The sequence below is a fragment of the Harpia harpyja genome, chromosome 1 (genome assembly GCF_026419915.1).
Source record: "Harpia harpyja isolate bHarHar1 chromosome 1, bHarHar1 primary haplotype, whole genome shotgun sequence".
Taxonomy (NCBI): Eukaryota; Metazoa; Chordata; class Aves; order Accipitriformes; family Accipitridae; genus Harpia; species Harpia harpyja.
In genome coordinates, this window is record NC_068940.1 from 84850938 (window position 1) to 84876256 (window position 25319).

Below are 25319 nucleotides of genomic sequence, written 5' to 3' on the forward strand. Positions count from 1 at the left end.
CAAGGGGTTTCATCTATCTTTTCTATAACTACAAGAACTACTCTGCCAGTTCCTCCAGTCATCCCAGAGCAATGAGGGTATCCAGCTCCTTCTTTAAGCATGGCCTTACAATATGAAGGGCTTGCAGACATGTGAGAATTGTTGGGCAATTCAACCCTTTCCTACATTATTTAATATTCATGAGGTATTGATCTACTGGGAAATGGCTTCAAATTCTTTCTCAGCCTTTTTGCTCATATTCTTACATAGGATCTAAATGTTTACATCACCTTGATGCTCTGAAGGGCATAGCACTGGTCCTTTTTTTCCATCTGTTATGAATTTGTACATTTATTTCTCATGTATCTTCTGTGGGGTTAGCCTTGTGATTTTAAGCTCTGTGAGTCAACTGTCTTCCTTTCCCCTTCCTGTAGATTTTATTTTAAATGTAATAACACTATTTTTGGCAGCATGTTAGTTGATGGGTCAGCTGAAAAAGAATACTACACTGTTTAATCCCAGATATGTCCACTGCCTTGGTGCCTTTTGCTCCTGTAAGAAATTCTGAGATTACCTCTATATTTTATGTTTGCTACATCTTTTCCTTCTCAGTATGTTTTCCTAGTTAGTTTCCAGTAAGTCTTCCAAAAGCAAGCTGATGTAAAAAAGATTTTTCTTTTACTTTCTTCCTCTTTATTGGCACACATTGCTTGCAAATGTAGAGTGCAATATTATTTAAATCCCCTTCAATTCATTTTTCAAACTTCTTATAAAATCTCAGTGCTAGTGGGACTCTCTTAGCCCCTTTCTCCTATCCAGACTATGATCCAGTCCAGTGATTTCTTGATGCTCAAGGCATCTGTTTTGAATTATGTCCCATTCCAAACAGATGTGTAACATCAAGAGCTTTGCATCCTCCCAGAGGCTTATCCCTTAAAGACCCATTTCTCAACATGTATCCATCGCAGGCTCTGGCTCCACAGGATCTCTGTAGCTGCTGAGAATATATAGAGAATCTCAAAGATCTGTTACTTTCAACCATCCCCATGTCAAATTCCTTTCATCCCGATGTGACATTCTTCCTGTTCCTACCCACAGCTGGAATGGCACAGGAGAGGCGTGACCCAAAAACAGCAGCTCTCCTTCCAGGCAAATAGTTGCTGTTGCACTTCTACAACATTCTTGCCTTCTGCAACTCTCAGGTTAGGCTTCCAAGAGTCGGGGAATGCAGCCAAACCTTAGCTCTGGACAATAGCCAAGGGGCAAGTCAGTACCAGCATGACAAAAGCAACCATAGCTTCACCTCAGCTGTAAATACAAGGGCTGGGACTTTCCCTGAGACTTTGACGGGAAGTTCTTTCACCCCGCACAGACAGACAAGGCTTGCAACATCCCCTCGTGGTACCCTCCCCTGTGCACTCACCCTGGCTTCCACTGGATAAACGTCAGGGAGGCTGTCAGGGTTTCTGCACTCTGCTCCGGGCAACAGGACCTCTCTGCAGCTCCCGAGGTCTCTCTTGCTCCAGCGCGAACAGCATCTCACCGGCTGGGAAAGCACTGGCTTGCCGACGGGGACTGCAGAAGGTTGAGTGCACAGGTGAGTTTTACACAGACAAGCCACACGTTTCTCCCGCTTCTGCAGGTGGGAACAGGGAACAGAATAGCTAAACTATCAACCTGAGAAGTTTAGGTGGGCTTGAACTTAAATTTTTAAGTCTCCTGATAAAATTTTACCTCAGCCTTTCTCCCTGCTAGACAAAAAAATACAAAGCCAGGCCATGTGTCCTGGTTTTGTATTGACATTATACAACCTATTAGTCACTAAGAGCTGATGTAAGGAAGCACTGAGACATAGGGAAGGATTTGTATCTGTAAAATGAGGACAAACCAGAACTTCAGATTAGTCAATTGGTATTCAGAGAGCTTACATAGCAGATAACAAGTTTATTTAAGCTTCCAGAGGTGTTTGCTATAGTTAAAGAAGTGGAGAAAGCTTCTGCAAATAAGGATTGGTCAGTGGGTTTTAAATGATGAAGCGAGAAAGTGGATTCTCCTCCCTAAGCCAGAGCCACAATTCTGGTTTGAATTTTAGTAGCAAGTGCAGGTACTCCAAGGGTGTTTGATTTACCCCAAATCATAAGTTATCACTAATAACAGTTGGAACTAATGATTCTTTTCACTTCTGGATTCATACGTGGATTTCATGTTTTCTCTTCCCATTCAGGCGGCATACCAATTTTAATCCTGTTTAATATTTTATAAGCAAGGGGCTTCAATGCTGCGGAAAGAAATGGATTTTTCTTAAATATTGTCTTATACCAGCTTCACATTATTAATTCAGAGAACATATGCAGCTGTCAGAACTGTTCTTCAGCTTTGGTATAGGAAAATTTCATATGCCCTCTAAATCTGCAACACAAACTGTCACTCGGACTATAGGCCAATTTTTTAAAGACTCTTGAGACTTTATAAAACGATGCAATTAGTGGAAGATGTAAATTCTTTTTCAGATGTGGCCTTCCTGAAGCTCCTAGATTTGTTAATAGCGATGATTTAGACTAGCATGAAGTAGTACTGTAACTACATACCGAAATATTCCAATAGTCACTGAGAAATCAAGCATCCCTGTACTTTCTTCCTCCATATTGGAATTTTCTTTTACAAACATATTAAGCACTTTTCATATTTGTACAATTTTAGGCAGATGGCATGTTTTTAAATTACTTCTCTTAGTTACAGGCAGAAATGATAACCAGATAAGGGGTCTACTTCATGTTGAGAAATTATTAACAAAGTGTGTTGCCTGCATTATTGTTTTATTTGGGAGCAGGAGCTCACTTGGGAACTGACTCTGCTGCCCTCCAGCACGTACCATGCCATGTTTCACATTGCAGAGCAGGTTGGGGACATGCAGTTTCAGCTGCTCTTGGGTGAAACAAAACAATCCCACTACTAATGGCAATTAAGCTCACAGGACCAGAGCAGAGCTAGTCCAAAGTAAACGTTCCAGCAATGTGACTAGCACGGGCGTTGGGTGCTCAGAACCACCTTTTCCTCCCTACAAACCCAGTCCCTCAAAAACACAGACAGCAACTCAGGCTTTCAGGGAGAGTAGTTAAAATATGCATATTTTAAGGCCTCTCTCACCGCTTCCCAGTCTATTTTTATTAAAAGTTGTTTATTTGGTAACTTCAAGATTTGAGCCAACTGTTTCTCCCATTCTGTTCTTAGTTACAGTGCTAGCAGAGTGGAACTGCAACATTTTAAACATTTTCTTTTCTGTGGGACATTTTATAGATGTTGGCATTTTGACTTCATTTCTATTCTATTTCGATTTAGAATTTAGATTTTAGATTAGCTCGCTCCTATCTGCTGCTGCAGTTTGGGCAGGGTGCTCTGGCAGGGCTGCAGCAGGCAGTGGGTGGCAACTCGGTAAGCGCTGGTTATATCGGTGCTTCTTGGAAACGGAGGAGGAGCAGGAATAGGTACCCGCAAAAGCATTAATTAGAGGACTGACAAAGCTGCCTCCCAACCTCATAGTGACTAGTGAGTACAGCCCTGAAGACACAATTGCAAAGGTGGCTTCCAGCTATTTTTTTTTTACTTTACTAAACTGTTGAGGTGACCCTCTCCTGGTGGCATTACCAGAGGAATGCTATAACTTTGGTGGTGGTGGTGTGCTGGAGGCATACATTCAGGCTGCCCAGCTCAGGATCGCTATTCTCAGGCTTGGCTGAGCTGCTTTGTGTGTCGTGCTGGCAAAGTGCTGCAGGTCAGCCTGGTTCAGTGACAAGGCTAGGTCTAAACCTCCACTGGGAGATGCAGATTGCATGAGTTGCTTGGGAAAACATGAGGTTACGGTTAAATCAGGAGTGAAGACAGGTTCTCAGCTCTGGATGATTTCCCCCCATGTGATTTTTCCAAGTGGAGCAGCCTCACCAGGACAAATCTGAATGTGCAGAAAAGCCATTTCCATAAACAGCATGACATACCATAAAAATGAGAGTATTAATAAATTTTATTTGAATTCTATAACCTGAACTGCACCAGAGCTTCATATAACTTGGCACTTCAAAGGTGCTTAATTATAATAATCTGCTACAAACTGCTTGATCAATGGTGGAAGCGGCTCAGTCATTCACCTCAGACAAGTTACAGCACCTGAGGACTGGGATCAAAGTGTTTTACTGCTGCCTGTCACCAAGCCATTAGTGATACCAACTATGTGAGCAAGTTTCTGTACGCCCCTAGATAAACAAGCCTTAAGTGCTAAGAAATTTAGTGGAGAGGTTGATTGCCAAAGAGCAAAACACTTGCTGGCATTAGAGCACAGGAGTGTATGACGAAGGATTTCTCTGGGGTGGTCCCAGGCTACAAGGACCGTGAGAGCAGGAAATATGTAAAAAGACATGAGTACTCACAACAAGTGGGTAATTATGCAATAATTGTAATAGCATAAAATGGTAATGCAATAAAGACAATTTTTTTTTCAGAAAACCCAGTTCCTCATTTTGTATTGCATTTCCTCGCTGGAGCCGCAAGAGAGGGTCACCCTGCAGGACGGAATTATTTTGTCCAATTTGGCAATTACAAAAGCAGCATGACACTTTGTTTCGTAACTCCTGGCACCCTCTTCTTTCCTCTTCAGCTTAGTAAGAACACATAAGCTTTTCGTTTGCCTCTGCTCCGTATCATGTCCCAGATATCCACCTTTTTCTTCACTCCATTTGCATAGATAGGGCCTGGCACACTCCTTTCTTGCTTATTGCATGGTCTTGATGCGCAGAACCGAGTATGTAACTTCTGCCTTGACCCCATGTACTTTACAGGGGTAGGAAAAAAAGATACCCGGTGGCCTTGACTGAGACCCAGGAGCAAGTAGAAGACAGAAACCAGGGTGACTTCCCTCTGAAGGTGGCAGCCTCTGTAAAAGAGGGCTCAGGCAGCAGAGATTTGTAAGAGATTTTGTGTAAGGATTCCTATGCCCCTGCGCAGTGGACCGTGGCACAGGGTAACACTGGCTGCCCTGTGCTGCACTGAAGCAATTGGGTGGCAATGCTGCGCTCCAAGAGCAGTAGCTCACAGGCAGTACCCTGGCAGAGAGGTTTCATTTGTACCAATGCCTGGGCTAGGAGCCGAGGTAATGACCCACTGCTGTGCACACCCATCCCCACTTGCCAGGCTAGGGAATTACCAGCAGCAGCTCAGACATCTACAAAAATAGAGCTGAATTCAAAGGGACCTTTGGTAAATAAAAAAAAAAAACATAAAAAAAAAAAACCAACAAACTAGATCTTTCCATTTCTCAGTATAGGATGCTGCCCTGAACAGGTCTGAAAATTTTTTAGTAATGTCATCTCTGTTTTACTTTTCATTTTAAAAGCACATTTTTAAATTCAGGCTTCTCAGCAATTAATTTTTGAAGACTGTAGCTTAAGGTTGTTGCTTAAAGAGTCCTGAAATCATTGGCTCAATAAGAAGGGGAATTTCTTCCGTGTTGAGAAAGAACTAGTTTTTAAAAGATTGCCTGATAAACATTTTTCCTTGCTGAAAAATGCAACAGCATTTAAAACTGTCTCTTCTTTTTTTTTTTTTGTGAGGAACGTAATGTCTTTATTTCTGAAAATATCAGTGTTCATTTTGTCCTGAAGGCAAGCGTGTCTCTGCAGATGCCACTCAACTGCAGTCAAGTAGGAGAAGAAAATGTGCAAGTCCATGTAAAAGAAAGAAAGGAAACCAAAGGGAGCAAGTAAATACATTTAATGCACTTCATATTAAGTGAATAAGGGAGCTGATAAACTTATCCACTGTTAAATCGCATGTCTTTAAACACATTTTAGTGTATAGGCTTGTGTGAGCAAGAACACAGATTAACGAACTTTCTGTAAAATCTGCTTGGCCCCATTCCAGACATGTTGCAAATCCACATATATTTGTTTTGGCAGGAAAACTTCATATTCACGCTCCTTTTTCTTAAACTTTTCATCATACTCTCCCTCTCACTCCTCAGATTTCTAAGAGCATAAGAGAGCCAAGAACATCATCACTGCGCTGCAGCAGCCACCTCACATTTAATTTTATCACAGGTGTTATGAAGCAACTGAGCTTCATTTTCTTCCCGCTCATGACACCCTGGTCCAAAAGCAAGCTAACTGAAAATCAACAATTCCATTAGTGTAAATGGGAAGAGAGTCGGGCTTCTCACGCACTCCTAGAGCTCGTAATAAATACGTGGCTTGAACTCTTACATTTTTAGTGCTCTGAAGGTCTGGTTTTGGTTGGTTAGCCAACTAATTCCAGTCTCTGTGTATCCTACTGATGAGCTGTCAGTAAAAGTGTCCCAAATAACATCCCCTGCCTCATCCTCCATGCCTTTCAACAGACCACAACATAGGGTCACAACTGAAGAGCCATTTCTCACTTGTTTCCTTCTCTTTTGGTGGTAGACATGCATGTGAGTGTGTGTACATCATGAATTTTTTAGGGTGTCCATTATTTTAGCCTGATTTCTGTAGGAAGTGAGATTTCCCTGATTGTGCAGAGGTATGTGAGTATATGTATGTTTATGTGTGTTCCTCAATCATTTTTTTAGTGATGACTTCAAACAAATAGACCAGGAGAAGAGAAGGCTCTGTTTTCCTTATGTTGTGGGAAAAAAAGGCAGCTGAAGACCCCCACAGAAGAGTCCTGAAAAATAAAAGACTATACTGTGACTATATACATTTAAAAGACCTAAAAATCCAGAAGAAATGTTATAGGATTCATCTCCCGTGATTGGAAACAGCTCCAATCAGCACTTGTAATCAGCCAAGAAACACACACCCCTAGGAAGCCAGGCTTCATTATTTCTAGTGTTATTTCTCTGTGAGACAGAGCTATTTGTTAATGTCTCTAAATGGCAGATAAAAGATGCTCAGGAGAATAGCTTCACAGTGAGGGGAAGACTCAGCAGGAATCCAGGAGGTGCTTCTCCACATGCAGTGGATCTGAAAACAAGTCTTTCAAGGTCTCAGGACATCTCCTGGGCCAACTGGGATAAATCCAGTGTCCCCTGCGCTGTAAGCAGGTCTGTATCTCCTTCTCGCCATTGCTCACCTTCAGGTGTTTTATGAAATATTTTCATTCTCCTCGCAGTTGACTAGCCTGGATTAAAGCTTAATACCTACACACCTCAGAACAATACAACAGCCCTGAAAAGACTGAGGAAATTACTCAAGTTATAGCTGGGTCTTACATGTTTATGGGAGCAGCTGGAGGTGGTGAGATTTCCAGCCCTCTCAGTTCTTTGCTGTGATTTAGACAACATTAAGCACATCTATTTAGGCCTATACTTCATCTGTTTGAAGAGCCTCCAGGCAGCTTTAGTGTTCTCCTGATAAAAAGTGAAGATGTGGGAAACGCAATGTCCTCTGCAGGAGGATTTATTGTCTCAAACAATTATTTTTTATCAGCTTTGTCAAAACTTGGAGCCCAGGATTTTCTGCTGAGAAGAATGGCAGATATTCATTTGCTTGAAAGAAAATTAATGAATAATTTGTTGTAATACGTGTGTTAGGAGCTATTCTGCTATTTTCTTTATGTGTTTAAGAACTCGATTAATCGTGGGAGAGTAGTTTAGGCACATGCCTTTCAGTTTTAGGTGTGTCAAGCAACAGAAAATGCAGTTTATAATTTAGGGCAGATTTGGTTCTACAACTGTCAGCTTATAAGAAATAGTATTTGTTATAGAGTGCATTCATTCTCTCTCTGTGGGAATGGTAAAATGAAATTTTAAGAAATGAGATTGCCTCAGAGTAGTGTACATGTCTTTCTGAGGAGACTTTTAAAATCACATTTCACCTGTTTTCCACGCTACACCAGGATTACTGAATATTATGCATGTGTGAAATACTTCATAAAGATACTTCCAAAGCTGCATATATCATTACATATGCAAGAAATGATTTCTTAATCTCACTCTTTTTCTACTATATTTAATGGGCTACTAGATGTAATTTTAGTGTATTAGGGCACTTTTGTCTAATATACAACTTTGGATCATAGATGACAAGACAAAGCAGGATTCTCATTTACAAAAAAAAAATCAAAACAGTTGGGCATGACTTCTACTTGCCAGAATATGCAATGAACAGCTAAGACAATAATGAGAATTAACTCTATTCCTGAAAGAAACTGTTTAACTTTGGAGAACTTGACAGCATGGGAAACTAAAAATTACCAACAAAAAAAGTATAATTCCAAACAAAAATATGTACTCATTTACTTTTTGGTTGAAGTTTACCATGCCCATCCACAGGTATCCAGGGATTTGAAGGAAACAATATAAAAAGAGACTTGATACTAAAAAACAAAACAAAACAAAACAAAAAACTGGCCACTTCCACTGCCTTTGACACTCTTGGTTGTAGGCAGTGCTCTTCATTGCCACCAGCATGAGTACATGCCATTAGCATGGTGTCAAAGCACTGTGGTTACTGCGAGTGCAGCCCACCCGTGATTGAGAAGGATGTATGTTTACCAGGTAGAGAAGGATCAGGTGTACATAGAGGCCTTGGGGAAGCAAACCTGATTGAACCTGTTTAGTCTGTTCAAAGGGGTATGAGGAAGGTCTGCAGGACATGGGACACCTCCAAAGGCTTTATTTTCACCAGTTCAGCCATAAGTGCCAATTCAAGATCAGCTCATAGTTGCCCAACAGGATTAAGATGTGTAATCACATCAAGTCTGGTGGCGTGTTACGCTTTCTCTCCATAGTGGTGGTGAGAATCTGGTTTCAAAGTGTTTTGGAAGAGACACACTCTGAATCTCTTTTGGTGAAATGAGTTGCAATATGCTCAGCCCTGCCTGTGTGGTTCAAACTATGTAAAGAAGTTATTGAATCCATGTAAGGAACTGCATATTTTCAGGTGTTTCCTGACCAGAGAGATACAGAGCTTTGGCTGAAAAAGATCTTTAGCAGAGGCTTGAGGACTTATATATGTGGATGCTGTGTGAGAAAGTTCAGCTGATCCTTGCTGTAAAGACAACAAGAGATTTGGGAAAAAAGAAAACAGAAACAGACAAATCCTCTGTGTTAAGAGAGCAGTGGAGTTAAGGTGAGATGTAAGAAGTCATGTCAGCAGCTTAAGATGAGATCTACAGGAGGGCATAGTCTGAACCCAAACCACTTACCCCAGATGTCCCCGTTTCACTACTGTACAAGCAGAGTTAAACACCAAAGGTTAGTGAACCTGAGGGAAGAATTAACAACTTCATGCAGCAGGATACTATTAGAGTTCAGCTGTGCAATGGACTAAATTAAATAAACTCCAAAGTGTCAACCCAAGTGTCTCCCCATCATTACAGAAAAATAACCCTTTTGAAATCTGAAGAAACAAGCTCTTTCTAGAAAGGTGAACCTAGAAAACAGACTGTTCATACTGATATTCTAGTACATGAATTACTGGAATATGCAGTCAATACTGTTGTCATGACTCATGTATAACTGTATATGAATTCACAGATGAATCTACCCCCAGCATGCTATATAATCAGCCAGACGGATTATGTCAGGACCTGTATTTGCCTCCAGAATGTTGTACTAGAACAATGGCAAACTGCTCCAGAGAGGCCTTTCTCATGCCTAGCACTGTCTATTATTTGCATAGTGTAAGAGTCCCTGCTGTTATTTACAAGGAAATAGCAGTCAAAATATTTAGTTTACATAGAAAGAGGGCCTTTGATACTTCACTTTTTAAAGTTATGATCCCATAATATTTGTTCTGCATATAATCTTTATGACCACCTTCAGGATTATTATTTTTACAATGAGGTTAAAAAGAAAAAAAAATATTATAAAAGGATCAGTGTTGTAAATCTTGAAAGTAGCTCCTACAGTAGACAACACCATAACCTACCTGGATCACAGCTGTGCTGGCCATTAACTCTCTTCTTATTCTACTTATAAACCTTTCTTTTACATGGCTATGGATCAAACGCCTGGCAATGTTTTGGCCATTTATCTTCTCATAGTCTTTATATCCTGCTTCATGTTCTAAAATTCTGCCCTGAATCCAAAGATAAAAGAACATAGACCCAGTAGAAGGTTTTGGAAAATGATAGAGGGGAAAATACAGAGGTTCTGTCATGGCTGGGAACCACCACAGGCCACCAGATGAGATCAAGGGCTCAAAAATTGACTTGTCTACCTAACAGAATAATAAGCAGAGCATACTAGGTTTTGAAGGTGGGAAGGTGATGTTCCATGAGAAGTACAATCTGAGAGGAAAATGAGGTCAGAAGATTTGGCAGGTGCTTAAAGAAACTATGTTGAAAGCAGAGACATAAAGACTGCAACGCAGAGCAAGGACTGCAGTGACAGCCACGTGGCTGGACCTGTGAGTTCTTCAGAAACTTCAAACTCAAATAGCATACATAAATTAAAATCTGTGGACAAGCACAGAAGAATAGTACTAATATGTTGATAAGATTTGAAAAGCCAGCACAAAAAGAAATGTAATTAGTAATATACATCTAGAATAACAAGAAGTTTCATGTAAAAACATAAACTGTTAAAGGAAAATCAAGGACAGAATTGATCCACTACTCAACTGAGAGAAAGCTATTGACTAATGACTCCAAGAAAGCTAACTCTGTAATGCTTGTTTTGCTCTGTCTTCACTAGAAGGGTCAATCATGATAAAAGAGTTTACATCAGTAGCAAAGAGCTGAAAATTCTGGCTAGATGACAAAAGAAAGAGATTAGGCTGTGCTCAGGTGAGTTAAATGACCTGAGATCAGTGAGGCTGATGGAATTCACCTCACATTGTTCAGGGGATAACTGAAGCATTTCCACAGCCATTAATAACTATCTTTAAGAACTGTGTGGAAGAGCTAAAGTTTTGAAAGACTGGGAAGACAAGAATAACAGCTATCTTTAAAAGTAAGAAGGAGGTGCAGAATTATGGCCCAACCCATTTAAGTACAATTCTCAAACAAATAGAAGCAGCAAATAGAAGATAAGAAAGAAACAGGTTATAGGCACATGGATTAATCAAGAACAAATCTTTCCAAACCAACCTCATTTCCTTTTATAACAGGATAACAGGCTTTGTGAATCACAGAGGCTATACAACTTGAGATGAGTGAAGTTTTTAGTATGGTAAATGTTAGAGAAGATTTTCAAAAGCATACTAGGAAAATGCAGGCTAGATTAAACTACTATAAGGTAAGGTTCTGCAGAACTAGAAACATTTTCAGTCTCTCAGTTAATCATTGTCAAAATGGAAGACTACATTTACTGCAATATACAGGGGGTCTCTCCTGGCAAAAGTCCTCTTCCAGAATTTCATTAAATGGCACAGATGCTGGAGTAGACACTATGCTTATTAAAGCTGACAATCTGACAAAGTTGAAAAGTGCTGCAAGCACATTAGAGGACAGGCTTAGAAATCAAAATTATCTTGACAAATTGAAGCTACAGCTTGAAAAATATGGTGCTGTTCAACAGGGACAAGTGCAGGATACAGGTCTGAGTCAGAAAAAACTACAGAAATCGAGGGTGGAGCAAGTGGCGTGGGAGCAGTCCAATTAAAGGATTGGGTGTAACAGCATGCATTTACATTAGTATTTCAGTTCTGATCAGATGTAGGAGCAGATCACCATTTTTCAAGCTTTGCTTTACACCACAGAGTGCTCTTGGAGCATATGAAACTAGATTCCTTTCCACGAAAGCTGCGCCAGAAGGCATACCTTAGGTGCACCCCAACACACTGCAGCTGCTAATGGGCACTCAGGCTGTGGTACTAGACCAAAGTTAGTCCGAGGTGGAAACCTTTGACACATGGATAGTGTGAATATCATGTGTTCAGCACCAGCTGTTTCACTCCACATCTTGGTTCCTGTTGCCACACACTACTTGTTAAAGTACTCATAGCCCCGTAATGCACCACTTAATGGCTATGAATCAGCTGTGCTGTGAATAAGACAAATGTGACAGTGGGATGATGTGTTGTCTATGAGGCAAGTGAAGCAATCCTTTTTTACCTGGTAAGATCTCAGCAAGAGTACTGTATTCCTGTTTAGCACCATACTTTTAATTAACAGTTGGAGCAATTTAGCCTAGAAAGATCAGAAGAAAGCCATAAGAAAGATCACCGCTCTCAGAAGCATAAGTTGCAGGGAAAGATCTGGGGTTGTTTTATCTAGAGAAGAAAAGGGTGAAATGGTAACAGCTTTCATGTCCAACAAAAGCTGCTGCAAAGAGAAGGGGTATAACTGACACCTGTGTCTACTGTGGAGAAGGCAATATAGACTACACATAGGAAAATCTGCCTAATAATATGGCTGAGAAAGCAGTAAGCAAGGAAGACTTTGGGATCCATGATACAGGAAGGTTTTACAAACAGGTTAGACAAGCATCTGTCAGACTTGGTTTAAACATAGTTCATCCTCCCTTAGGGAGGGAGATGGACTAGATAATATCTTGAAATCACTACCAGAGTTATTTGTCTTGTTTCTTTTTTAAATGTAAATAGTAAAATTACTCTTTCCCGCTCCTTTCATCTTGTCTTTCTACATTTTGAATCATTCCATTGACCTCCCATCTGCTATTTCATGTTACATCTTTCTGATCCTTCCATTATCCATCCCAGCCTATGTCTCAGTCCCATCTCTGCCTTTCCAGTTTTGGCACTGTACTTCATCTGTGGCATTGCTTTTGCTAGGAAATCCCTCCTTTTTCCCATGTGCAAAGCAATATGCCTGTCTTCATTCAAATTCGTACATAACCAAAGTATTTACATATAACTGCTGAACTAAACATTATACCTTCATTCAGTTCCCCTAGTGTTTATGCAGTGGGTAGAAACAAGTTTTGCATTTAGCTTCTTTTTTTCTTTCAGCGCCTCCTTTTATTATTACTGACCAAGTAAACTCAGAGATTACCACCATTTTCCTTAAAATAGGATAATTCAGTGTATAAGAATACAGCGACAATGCAGAAGAGAAAGGACACAGTTAATCACTACAGAAGCTTACATGGATTATCTTTCAAATAACAAAAGGCATCACTAGTGCTCTAATGTTAGAGGGATGGATATAGGTAAAAATAATATGTATGGATACAAATCTCTATGGCTTTTTCTCAGATAATATATGACTACATATATAAAAGAACAGATAATGATGACTACATGTTTCTTTGCTAGTGTTTCTGTTTTCCTCTGGCACTTTGAGAGCGCTCAGCATAACCCATGGGCACAGAGCAGACCCCCACTGCCATCAGCTGCTTACTGAGACCCCAGTGTCAGCCTTTGGGCTGAGCTCCCAGGCACCAGACTGGCCCTGTGTCCCTTGTGAGGTACTTCTGCTTCTCATCTTTCACACTGATGTATGACAATAAAATACCTTGTCCTATAGAAAACGAGTATCTTTTTGCATTGCAGCTATCGCTGTCATGGACTCTGGGAGGCCATTTTCCTTGTTTTGACTTTACACCCACTCAGTTGCCATCAGAGGCTGCATTTTCTTCAAATACACACAGCAAAGCCTGAATTTATCTATGCACTGTCCATGTACTCATAACCTACCACCTGAATTAACCTCCAGAAGTTCACTGCAAAGCCCACAACCTTCTTTTAGTTCAACAACAGCCAGCTGGCACAAAGTCATGTTGGAAGGAAGGAAAAAAAGGATTCAATGGAGAAAATTAATTTAATTTCTGTCTGTGTTAGAAGGAGGCATGGTCCAGAAGGCCTGGAATTTAAAAGCAAACTTGCCTTGTCTTACATGTGATTTTCAGAAGTAGCAGGTGTACTGTTAAATTAATATCAGTTTTACAATATACTTTTAACGTGTTATTAAATTCATTGGTGACCAGTTTATTTCTAATATATAATGTGTACCATCATAACAGCTATGGGCATCCCTATTAAGTAATTCTTAAAAAGAAAATGTAAACTCTGCTTAATTTATTCAAGCAAATTGTCTCTCTTGTTAAAAATAGTATTAAGCTAAATTAGACCACCAGTATTAAAGGCAACTTTAACTCTCTTCAGCTTTCTATGGAATAATATTCACTGCCTTGTACAAGTCCCTTTACATCTTAGATAGTATTCCAAGAAACTGTATTTTGAAAAAAAATAATGTTCCTTACCTTAATTTTTCTTTTCATCTCCCTCTTTTTCTCTTTTCTGGCAAGATGAGTTCAGTGTTCACTAGCAAATGAGATGTTCGGTATTAGTGAACAATGGAAGCACTTTATAGACTTATTTCTTGCTGGTGGATCCATTTCTATATTAAATATTTTTATAAGCTCAAACAAAACATAACTTTAACTGATCTACCAAATGTATTACCTGATAACATCCACCTGAGTTTTGTTTTTTTCCAGTCTTACTTTGGAGAAGAGAATGACTTGCATAGTTCACTCAGCAATAACTTAATGATTTCCTGAGGACAGATACAGAAGTTTTCAACTGGACGATCATGTGTTACAACTAAGTTTTACTTTTCGTTTTGGATGGGAGCCTACTTCGTTAAAAGGCAAAATTAAGAAAGGAAAGCTGAGTCTTATTAGGTACTGAGTTGGACCATTTATTAATATTACATATGCAACTCTTCTGTTCTTTTCGAAATACAGGCTATCCCCAAAAAGGAATTTTATATCTTTAGTCACATTAGAGCCTCATGGGACATTAATAAAGCTCTCAGAGAATTATTTTTAAATATGTCAAAGGACTTTGCATTTGTATGCATGTGTCAGAGCACACAAATATTCAAGAGACACTCAGATGGGTCCCTTTGAGGATCTATTTTCATGCTTAGCTTGTTACTTGACAAAGTACACAGACTCCAGCTGGGTAGCTGGGACTGCAGCTTCAGGAGAGCTGGGGTTAACACCCTGCTGTGCCGCAAAGCCTCCCGTGGGACCTGCACCAGCCACACAGGCCACGAGCACACAGATCCTCGGGTCCTTCTCTGCCTGAATCGATGCTTTCCCCTAATGACCAGAAGCAAACTCCCTTGGCAGCTTTCTAAATCCCAGGGCTCCCACAGCTCATTGCAAGAACAGTGCTGAGCAGGCACTGATGCCAACTAAGGGCTAGCTACATATAGAGCTAGTTCAAGCCAAAATCTTCACATATGATTCTCAGAATACTCATTTCTCTGCCTATGTTGCTTATGAAGCTTACAGCCTCCAGCACAGGCCAAAAAGATGTCTGCATCCCCAACTCACGGCCCTTAACTCCAGGTCACCGCAGTGTAGGGGGAAGTTCAGGCTTGATTTTTTTTTTATTCACCAAACAAATGCAAGTTTTGGGTCAAACAATTTTAAATCATGCCAGATTTTTAAAAAGGAAAAACTGTTCTGGCTAGAGAAAAATATAAAAGAAAGTGAAGAACATCTCAGTATTTTTACATGGCAGAGTTTCATTCTGAACAGTGCTTCACAGAAGAATGTAAGCAAAGGATTAATAAACAGCAGTAGCAAAGCAATTGTTTTGGGTCTAGCTAACCATTTCATGCATTTCTTTCCTGAAAATTGCAAAATCAGTTATTCCCACAGCTTTAATTAAGGCAGTTATCTGTGATGCAGTGAAAGACTTGAATCAGAGCTCCTGCAAATTAAATGGCTGCTCTAAGTACTAAATTGCTGGTAAATCCAAGAGAAGGGTCTCTTAAGATCTCCTGTTGGAGGTCTTCCTTCGGGCCTTAGGTTTTCTGGTCTGAGTTCACCTTTTGTAAAGTGAGGACAACAGCACGTGGACCTACTGCAAGACCTTTGGAGCAGACCTTTTTTATTCTGTATTTGTATCATGGGTCTCACTGTGCTAGTACAGAGCGTACGTACTGCTATGGCATGGATAATACATTAAAGACTTTGAAGCTTCTAGGTACAGAGATAAAGGAGGATAGATAAAAACCTCAAAGAGAATTTTATTATGAGTAATATATAAATATCAAAAATAAATGTTCAACATTAAATATTCCAGTTCCACTGTCCAAATGCTTCACAGGATATTCTTCAGGAAATTGAAGAACGATAATAAAACAAACTGGCACTGACTAGTCGTATTAAGGAAATACTGAGGACAACAGATAGTTTTGTAGCTACCTTTTATAATATCTCTTCTTCAAGTTGTGAGAGACTGAAAGAGTTAATGTCTCAAATATCATGATGGGACAAGTTCTGCTTAACGACGAACTTGCATAGCAAGGAACCACAGGTGAAAAGAAGCCAATCAGCACCCATCAGCAACAGGACAGGGAGAGTGTGCTGGAGGGTGCACAGCTCCGTGTTCTGTTGTGCTGTTCTGATGGGCTGAGCAGGGAAGCTCACTATGCACAGCAAAAGATCGCATCTGCAGGGAAGGGGAAGTTACTCCGCAAACAACCCCCAAGACCACGGACCCATTTCCCAAAGGGTCACACACTGCTCATGACACCTAATTAGCCTAATGAGTTTGCGTGCCCACCTAAAGGAGGGGCAAGGATGATAAAAGGACACAAACTGAAGCCCACGTGCGCAATCCCACCGGAACTGGACCCCTCGGCTGACTGAACCAATGTTGGACTCAGGACCGGTGAAATCTTTCTCTTCTCTCTCTCTCTCTCTCTATTTTTGATAATGCCTACAGCTCATCCCTTCAGACATAAACCGTTGACCAAGTCTGGGACTAGGAGTGGGTCCAGCCGCCCCTGGGCTCTTCACCGAGAAAGAGTCTAGAAAGCAAGGGGGTCTGCTCTGAACCTCGTGACTCAATGGGTGTGCTCTCCTTATTGTCTTCCCTGAACTGATCCCCAAATAAGCAAGGCCTGTAGTATGTGTTTGGTGATGTATGGTTACCACATGTTACACAGTTTACTGACAGTTTCATGCCAATTTTTGTTGTGAGCATACCAATTTTTGTGGTGAGCATGCCAATTCTTGTTGTGAGTGAATAAATTTGAGTTTTGTGAGATAAAAGATCCCTGGTGGTGTTTCACCTTAGTCCTGACCTGGGAATCAGCAAATCTGAGTCGTCATCCTGAGAAATTGGGATGTGACACAAGTATTTTACAAAAGATCTTCCAGGTTCTAATCTGATTAGAAACACACTCCTCTTCAATGTTTTTTCTATAGCATAAGTAAGCAGAAATTACTCTGAAACGTATGCAACCGTTGCTCTCTGTGCTCCTGTATCTTTTGCTCTTGCTTTCCCTTTGAGAGAGAAGAACTGCAACAGTTCAGCTGAATGTTAAAATCCATAAAATGGATGGAAAAGAGGGTGCCGTAAGAGATGGAGAGGTGAATATCCAGAACTGTTTTTTAAAAACCGTACAGAAGTCTTGTGAGAGTGTCCATTCAGAAGAGTGTGCAGGAAGTATATTAAGAGGCAAGAAAACTCTCGGATATTTATTTTGTATAGCCAGAGTGGATGCTAACCTTTCATTTTCAAGAAATTGATGTTTTGCTTAGTTTGTTCATGTTACTTTTTTTTTTTAAACAGATGAATAAAAATTCTTCCAACACAATGGCTTTGGCTCCTAACACTTCTAGCAAAAGAGAGACAGTGTGCATATTTGGAACTGGAGATTTTGGAAGAGCTCTGGGGCATAAAATGATTCAGTCCGGCTACCCTGTCGTGTTTGGAAGCCGGAGCACACAGACATCCAGCCTGATTCCCAAGGGTGCAGAGGTGTTCAGCCATGCAGAGGCAGCACAGAAAGCTGCCATCATCATTATCGCAATCCAGAGGCAACATTACAACTTCCTTATACCACTAGCAGAAATTCTGCGTGGGAAAGTCTTGGTGGATGTAAGCAACAACTTAAAAATAAACCAGTATCCTGAATCCAATGCAGAGTACCTCGCTCAGCTGGTGCCTGGCGCTAAGGTTGTGAAAGCCTTTAACACCGTGTCAGCCTGGGCCTTGCAGTCGGGCACATTGGATGCAAGCCGGCAGGTAGGACGGAGCAACTCTATGTCATAGAGTTATATATCATATGGCTTCTTAACAGCTAGACAAAACACACACAGGACACACAAATCAGACAGGGTTGAGATGGTATTTTCACTATAATTGCCCATTTCAAATTAAATGTGAGCTAAAATTTACTTTTGGCATATCAAGGAATATCAATACCTTGCCTCCAAACTTGGTAAGGTGTTTGGAGACACTAGAGAAGCAAGGAAAGAAAGATAGCAGAGCTACAAAGAGAGAGATGGCAAATCAGGAGGAAATGAGGGTTGCATCAGTTGTTCCTTGGGATTGTAAAGTTAAACAGAAAGGAAATAGGAGGAATATATCAAAGCAAGAATAAAATGAAGAGAGCAAAAAAAGGGAGTCAAGGGATATGATGGGGCAATAGAATGAGTATGGGCAGCAGAAGTGAGCTGGAATAAATTCATAAAGTTTTCTAAATCAGAATCCATCACCACAGAAGTTTAACACAACAGTGTATACAAACCATTTTAACTAGCTCCTTAAACACAGGTCAGTGAGCACAGAGCTGGTCCTAGGAGGCAACACAGCAGCTTACTTGAAGACAAATCATTTATTACTACCCTGTTTTCTGCCTCTCTGAGGGACAGTGCTCTTGTACAACGCACAAAATCAGCCAGCTACTCCAACCATTGCTAGCTTTGCTTTCTGCTGCCAGATAAATGGTTTTGGCTAAACTAAGGACCCAAGGACTTCCAAGCCTAGGTTCTACAAGCCTTCATCATATTGAACAGAGCAGAAATTGCCCCCTTTCTCCCAGTTCCAAAAGAAGTATTGTCTTGCACACTCACAGAAAAGGCTGTTTCTTCACTATTTTCCTAGACTTAGAAAGAAAAATTGAAAATTTTGCTCCTCTATACTCCTATTGAAAATTTTGCTTCTATTTACTACTATAAAATCTTGTGCTTACAAACTGCTTGCAGGTCTTCAGAAGAGTATGTCAAGTGTTCTAGGCAAAGACTTGTACTAAGGGTGTTACACATTGTTCTTTTCAGATACAAAATTTTGCCACTTGAAACAATCTCCTTCCCCAAAGAAAAGATTCATATTCTTAGTTCTTGGGTTTGTTGGCCAAGAAAGTACCTATAGGCTACTTTTTGCCTATATAAATTAAGGACAGCAGGGAAGCCAACAAATAGCCTGGGAAGCTTGTGCTCATCATCCATACCCAGGCAGGACGGCAGTAGAGAATGTCACAAAAGTCTGTCTAAATAAAACTTCTGTTTGTTTTTGGCTGCAGGTGTTTGTCTGTGGAGACGACATGGAAGCTAAACAAATGGTGATGGACATTGTTCGTGCACTGGGTCTCACTCCAGTAGATCAGGGATCCCTCTTGGCTGCTCAGGAAATAGAAAATTACCCTCTGCAGCTCTTTCCAATGTGGAAGTTTCCCATCCTTTTGTCCCTTGGCTTAACTGCATTCTTCTTCTTCTACTGTTTGGCTCGTGATGTAATTTACCCTTATGTTTATGAAAACAAAGACTTTTCATTTTTTATTGCAATTTCCATTCCAAATAGGATCTGCCCTATATTGGCACTCATCCTTCTTGCCTTGGTTTATCTTCCTGGTGTACTTGCTGCAATTATTCAGTTATACAGAGGTACCAAATACCGCCGTTTCCCAGACTGGCTGGACAAATGGCTGCTGTGTAGGAAACAACTTGGACTAGTAGCCTTGGCATTTGCTTCTCTGCATGTTTTGTACACTCTTGTTATCCCAATTCGCTTCTTTGTAAGATGGAGAATCAGCAGCCGAATTGTCTCCCAGGTAGGTTTTGTTCCCTGCTCTATGTCTTCCTTTCTTCTGTCCCTGTTACAAATACTACCTTCTATCTCAAGCTTCAGAAATGTATGTGGACATTCTAATGTTCTTTACAATAGGGTTGTTTTCCCAGTTTCTGTGTTCCTTTTAACCAGTGGTATATCCAATGTTTGTGGATATTATGTTGAGTTGAGGGGATTTCTGGCCTCAGTCTTCCTCCTAGATAGTTTATATATTAATAAAATAAGCAGGGAAAATTTAAACATCAAGAGTAATTTAAAGAAACATATTTCCCTATTTCACCATGTACCTTTAGAATGGGACATATTTTGACTTTCTGACCTTATTTAACAAAGGATCACATACCTGTCCTCAACAGTAGGTCTACAGCAGCATAAAACACGCACCACAATTATAAGTACATGGAACCTATATGTCATATAATGCCTCTTCTGTTTTTTGAGTAGGCGTTCAAAGTAAATCTCCGATGATTTTCAGAGAGTTAATGTATAACATTTATCTCCTAGTTACCTTAAAGGATGTTTTCTGCATATTCATCCTAAAACTGCTATCACTGAGATATACCTGGTCTTCTTTTCTTCAGGCACTGAACAATAAAACAGAACCACTCAACACCACAAATGCCTGGCTTAGTGACTCTTATGTGGCTTTGGGGATTTTAGGATTTTTTTTATTTGTTCTTCTGGGAATAACTTCCCTGCCTTCAGTCAGCAACAATGTCAACTGGCGAGAATTTCGATTTGTACAGGTAAGAAAAAGACTTATTCTAAAACACCTTCTTGCCTTATAAACTATGACCAGAGACAGGTTTACTAGAGACTTAGGGCTTTCCTCCATTAGTATCTCCAAATGTGATGTGTGCACTATCCACCATCACACAGTGAAAAAAGAATCTACATGGCTATACAGCTCACCTGTAAAAAACCAAACTGCTCTGACGGCTGATTATGGTACAACTGGGATTACTGCATTAACAAGAGAAAATTGGGAAGACATGAGCTCCTAAATGACAAACAGAAAGCTGACATTGTGGAATTATCAAATTTCACAAATACTAAGTTACAAAATATTTTAGCCATTTATTGGGCTAATTTTGTTGGTTCACAAGATAATTCAGTTAAAATCGGTCTGAAAAATGACTTTATAACTCAGATCCTCTCAATACCAAGCATCTAAAGAGAATCCGCAGTTTCTGCAGACTCTAAAAACTGCTGTGCCTATAAGCAGGCTGCCCTTGGTAACACTATAATCTCAGTCCCCTGTTCAGAGGAAGCTTGGTGCAAGCTGCCGTGCCTCTGCAGGAGCTGGGCTGGCAGGGGCAGGGAAGCAAGGGAAGGGGAAATTACTGTCAATGAATGTTTTATCAAGGCCAAAAACTTGCACAGTATGGTAGTTCTGGATGGACTAGCACTAGAGCATATAAAAGCTTGGATCTCTCCACTGAATTTCAGCGTTTTCTCTGCATTTTCACAAATACGACAACCAGTAGGCAGTATGTGTGAGCTAGCAAAAATTATCAGGATTGTTGATAGAGGAAAAAAACAAAGTGTGTTTCACCTAGATCCATTTGAATGAATCTTTATTAAAAAACAATAAGAGCCTTTATATTATATGAAACAGTTTCATTTCAGCAGTCCCCAATTAGCCCCAAAGTTTGCACATTCCACAAAGCTTACCATGTCCTGTAAATTGCATTTGTTCTGGTTTAAGTTACTGTTTTAATGTCCCTTTCTTTCTTTCTTTCTTTGCTTTATTCTCCCCTAGTCCAAACTGGGATATCTGACACTGATTTTGTGCACTGCACACACACTGGTTTACGGTGGAAACCGATTCCTGAGCCCGTCATCATACAGATGGTATCTTCCAAATGCCTATATGCTCTCTCTCATTGTTCCATGCATTGTACTGGTTGTCAAATTTGTGCTGATATTTCCTTGTCTAGACAAACCTCTCACGCGAATTCGACAGGGCTGGGAGAGGAATCCCCAATACTCAGAACAGTCAAATTACATTATCAATAAGTCTGCTGTATAATTAGACTAACCTGTATTATCAAAAAGAAGAAAAAAAAACATTATGAAGGCATATCAAAATGAAGTCCTGAGCCTCCTTTATATGGAGAGTGAGAGAAAAAGTGAAAAACTTGGCCAGGCCCTGAGTAAAATAAAGCCACCCCAACGACAAGCATCAAATACAAGCATTAAAATACAAATCAAATGAGGCCATTTTGTTCCTGCACCCCAGGCATGCTTTCACACAGGTGCAGGCCCTCTTTTGCTCAGTATATTCCCCCTTGCCTATTCACCCTCCATTCCTAAGAAGGGTATGAGAGAAATAAGTGGTGCTCCATGTCCCTCCTCTGTCGTTCCAATTCTTCTCCAGGGCTGGGCAGAACCAGAGTAACCTTTGGCGTTAGATGGCATCTGCTCTTCTTCCCTATCCTGCCCATTGGGACTCAGGTCTACATGCCCCTACACACACCCACACAGATCCACATGCACACATGCATGAACACACACCCTGCTTCCCCCCTCAGAAGCCACCAGCACCCATAGAATGAGTGCAGGAGGGATGCTGGCTGAGAAAGAGCTCTCTTCCTCCCAGTACTGGTTTATCCTCCATTAATATCTAATCCAAAAGAGACCTATGTTCATACCTTAGAGAGAGTTGAGTAAGATTTGTTTGGTTTGCGTACAGGAATTCTAATGTTCAAAGTGTACAGGCCAAGGTTTACTGAATCCTTGCTTTTACTGCTCTACCAGAAACTCAGGTGGCAAGGGAATGGAGGAAAAACCAAAATGGCAGAAAGAAGTGAGATGTGCTCATGAGCCTAAGCTTCTCAAGTATAGGCAGAAAGTGGTCAGTGATTTTTTTGTGTAAGCAGTGAGTTGTAAGGAAAGAAACTGAAGGAAAATCCTATTCTATCAAGGGGTTGTATTATATGTCATGGTTATATCTCATGAAGATAATATTGCTGATTTTTCAAAAAATAAACCTTTGGATGCAATATTACAGATATTCTATGAAAATATACATATTTTAACCACAATAAAGAATTTTTTTTGCAGTATTGAGCTCTGTTATCATTTCTGGAATCTCTTTTGATACAATGCAGCTGCTGCTATGCTTAGTTGCACAAAGGTGTTGAAATGCCTTGGGCAAGGAATAAAATGGGATCCTGCCTTCAGCCAGCTACCCGGGCTCACCTTCTCCCATTGTTGTTTGTTCCTTGGATGCTCACATAAACAGATCTTTGCGTAGTCATCAAAGTAGGCTGAGAATGTTGTGGAAAAACAGGATCCAGCTGGGATGGTGACCTCCTGTTAAATTGCAAACAGAGGATCTGACAGCCTCCTTCACATTGGAGAATAAAGAAAAGGCAAACTGTGTTTGTTTTTATAGGAGGAGAATTGCTTACTATCTTTTGTCTCTCTGTTGTTCTCCTCCCTGTCCATACAGAGGATAAATACTCATGAATACAAAAGTATAAGCATGCTAACTAGTGTAGCTAACTGTACTTTCAAACAGGCACTATCAAGCAGATTTAAAAAAAAAAAAACCAAACTATTTGAATGATGCTTCTCAAAACATTTCTCAAAAACGGAGTCTTTTTTAGTTCTGGACATACATCCCCTCTTCATGTCATCCTCTGGCCCAGAAAGAACCTGTTCTTAATACCCAAAAGAATGGTAAAGAGATCTGGGATATCAGCAATTGATGGAGCCAGGTTTCTTGGAAATAATTCTGGCACCAAGTACTCTTACTAACCAGCACTGGTGCACATGTCATACTTGGTATGTCATAAGCTGATATACATATGTTGATGTAGGTCTATACGGTTTTCCTTGACCCATCTCATGGTGGAGTAGTACTCCATTTCAAGCTTCCTTCAAAGGTTTTCCATGTTAATCTTACAGAATCATTTACTGCAGAAGGGATCAGGTATGGGCTCAAAGTGCCTAAGCAACAACACTATTGTGAGGATGCCTATAACAGCTCTTTACAGCTCCCTAAAGACGAGAGGCAGAAGCAGCAGCAAGAAGAACAAGACAGAAAGAGAGAGAGAGTATGTGTGTTTATGTGTGTATAGAGGTAGAAGAGAAAGGGACAGGCAGAGCAGAAAATAAGTAGCAGCAGCCTAGAATGATTATCCTCTAGATTTGCCATTTGGGGGCCAAATTCTGGCCTCAGTGACAGTTACTCCAGATTTATGTTAGTACAAATAGTAACAGTTCCAAGACACCAATACAGATCGGGAATCCTGATACAGATCTAAAATCTGCCCTTTTCTCTCTCTCACAGCTGAACCTATGGGTTGGAGTTTAAACTGCAACAGTCATGGCAAGTAACACCTATTTAAAAGCTATGTTTTACAAAATACAAACATTGCAAATGCTCTGCCTCCTTTCCTCTCCTTGAACAGGCTCCTGTGTGTTTCTGAGTGCCTTGTGTTAAAGAGAAGTACAGGCCAAACCAGGTCGTCTTTACTTTTGCTGAGAATGAGTGCAAAGTAACTGCAGCTAGACTGAATACTGCCTCTATATTCACTCACTACTAAACCATAGTCTCAAACACACACAGGACTATAGCTCCTGCAGGAAAGACAAAAGAACTTCTTGAGGGACTGATATCACATTGCTTTGTTACACTAAAACACAGGCTGAGATTTACTGAAAATGCTAAGCAGCTAGGTATGATTTGCAATTTGCTGTTTACTCCAAGAACAAAGTGCCAATATCTGCTGTGTACAAACCAAGGAGACAATGCTGTTTGTTTGCACGGGGTGCGTGCAGCAGCTCTCAGGAGCTGATCCAAAGCCCTCGCATCTGAAGTCAGCAGCAGGCTCTTTGTTGACTTCAGTAGATAATAGGTCAGATCTCCAGCAGCACTTGTTTTTCCAGTCAAAGTGAGGGATTTCATATCCTGTTATTCTTGGGCAGCTGGGGAGTATTTGCTTCACAAATTTACATATTTATTTCTTGAACATTGTAGAGAAAACAAATTCCTTCAGTAATCTTACATGGTAGTTAAACTAAAAGCATTCTGTGGCAATATTTTGAAAACAATAGCCAGTGTTATGAAAACCGTTCGTAGCTTGTATACATTTCTCATGGCTGAGCTCTTCATATTTTAATATTTTTTTTTATGTACTGACAAAGCCTGGTCAGAGAGGAGATCAGAAGGATCATGAAATGAATTTTGGAAAGGGTGTTTTCCATATCGTTCCCAGAAACCAAGAAGAGCCTTTATGTGCATATGTACATAATGCCATTCTAAGAATTCCTGCGGGAATAAACCATTGACTCTCAAATCTACTTCTAAATCAGAGTCAACACTTAGAAAATATAAATTACAGCTCTTCAAATAAATTGTCACATGGACATTGTCATGATAACTAAGCTTGGACTTCATTGCATAAGAAAGTTTTATTCTGATGGAGAGTACTACAGCATAGTGTGATTTTTAGACTTCTACATCCTGCATGATGTGGCTAATTTAACTTCCTTTTGCCTTTTTGTTATACCCAGGGAATATCCATTTCAACCAAAAAAATGCACTTATTAGTGAAAAGAAATTATTTTAATTAATTT

The 25319-nt window shown here is 40.3% G+C and overlaps 1 protein-coding gene across 3 annotated transcripts; it reads left to right on the top strand.

Annotated features, from left to right (window-relative positions):
- Positions 1-1359: 1359 nt before the first annotated feature.
- STEAP4 (STEAP4 metalloreductase) lies at positions 1360-24123 on the top strand. Of its 3 annotated transcripts, none has more exons than XM_052802770.1 (6): positions 1408-1576; positions 11058-11185; positions 17451-17906; positions 19186-19713; positions 20312-20476; positions 24031-24123. In XM_052802770.1, the coding sequence occupies exons 2-6, from the start codon at positions 11099-11101 to the stop codon at positions 24052-24054; spliced, it is 1260 nt and encodes a 419-aa protein (XP_052658730.1). In that variant the 5' UTR covers positions 1408-1576; positions 11058-11098; the 3' UTR covers positions 24055-24123. The 3 variants fall into 3 exon arrangements, with proteins under 3 accessions (XP_052658723.1, XP_052658730.1, XP_052658713.1); XM_052802753.1 differs by lacking the exon at positions 24031-24123 and adding an exon at positions 21493-22790 and having other exon boundaries at positions 1409-1576; XM_052802763.1 differs by lacking the exons at positions 11058-11185; positions 24031-24123 and adding an exon at positions 21493-22790 and having other exon boundaries at positions 1360-1576.
- The last annotated feature ends 1196 nt before the right edge of the window (positions 24124-25319 follow it).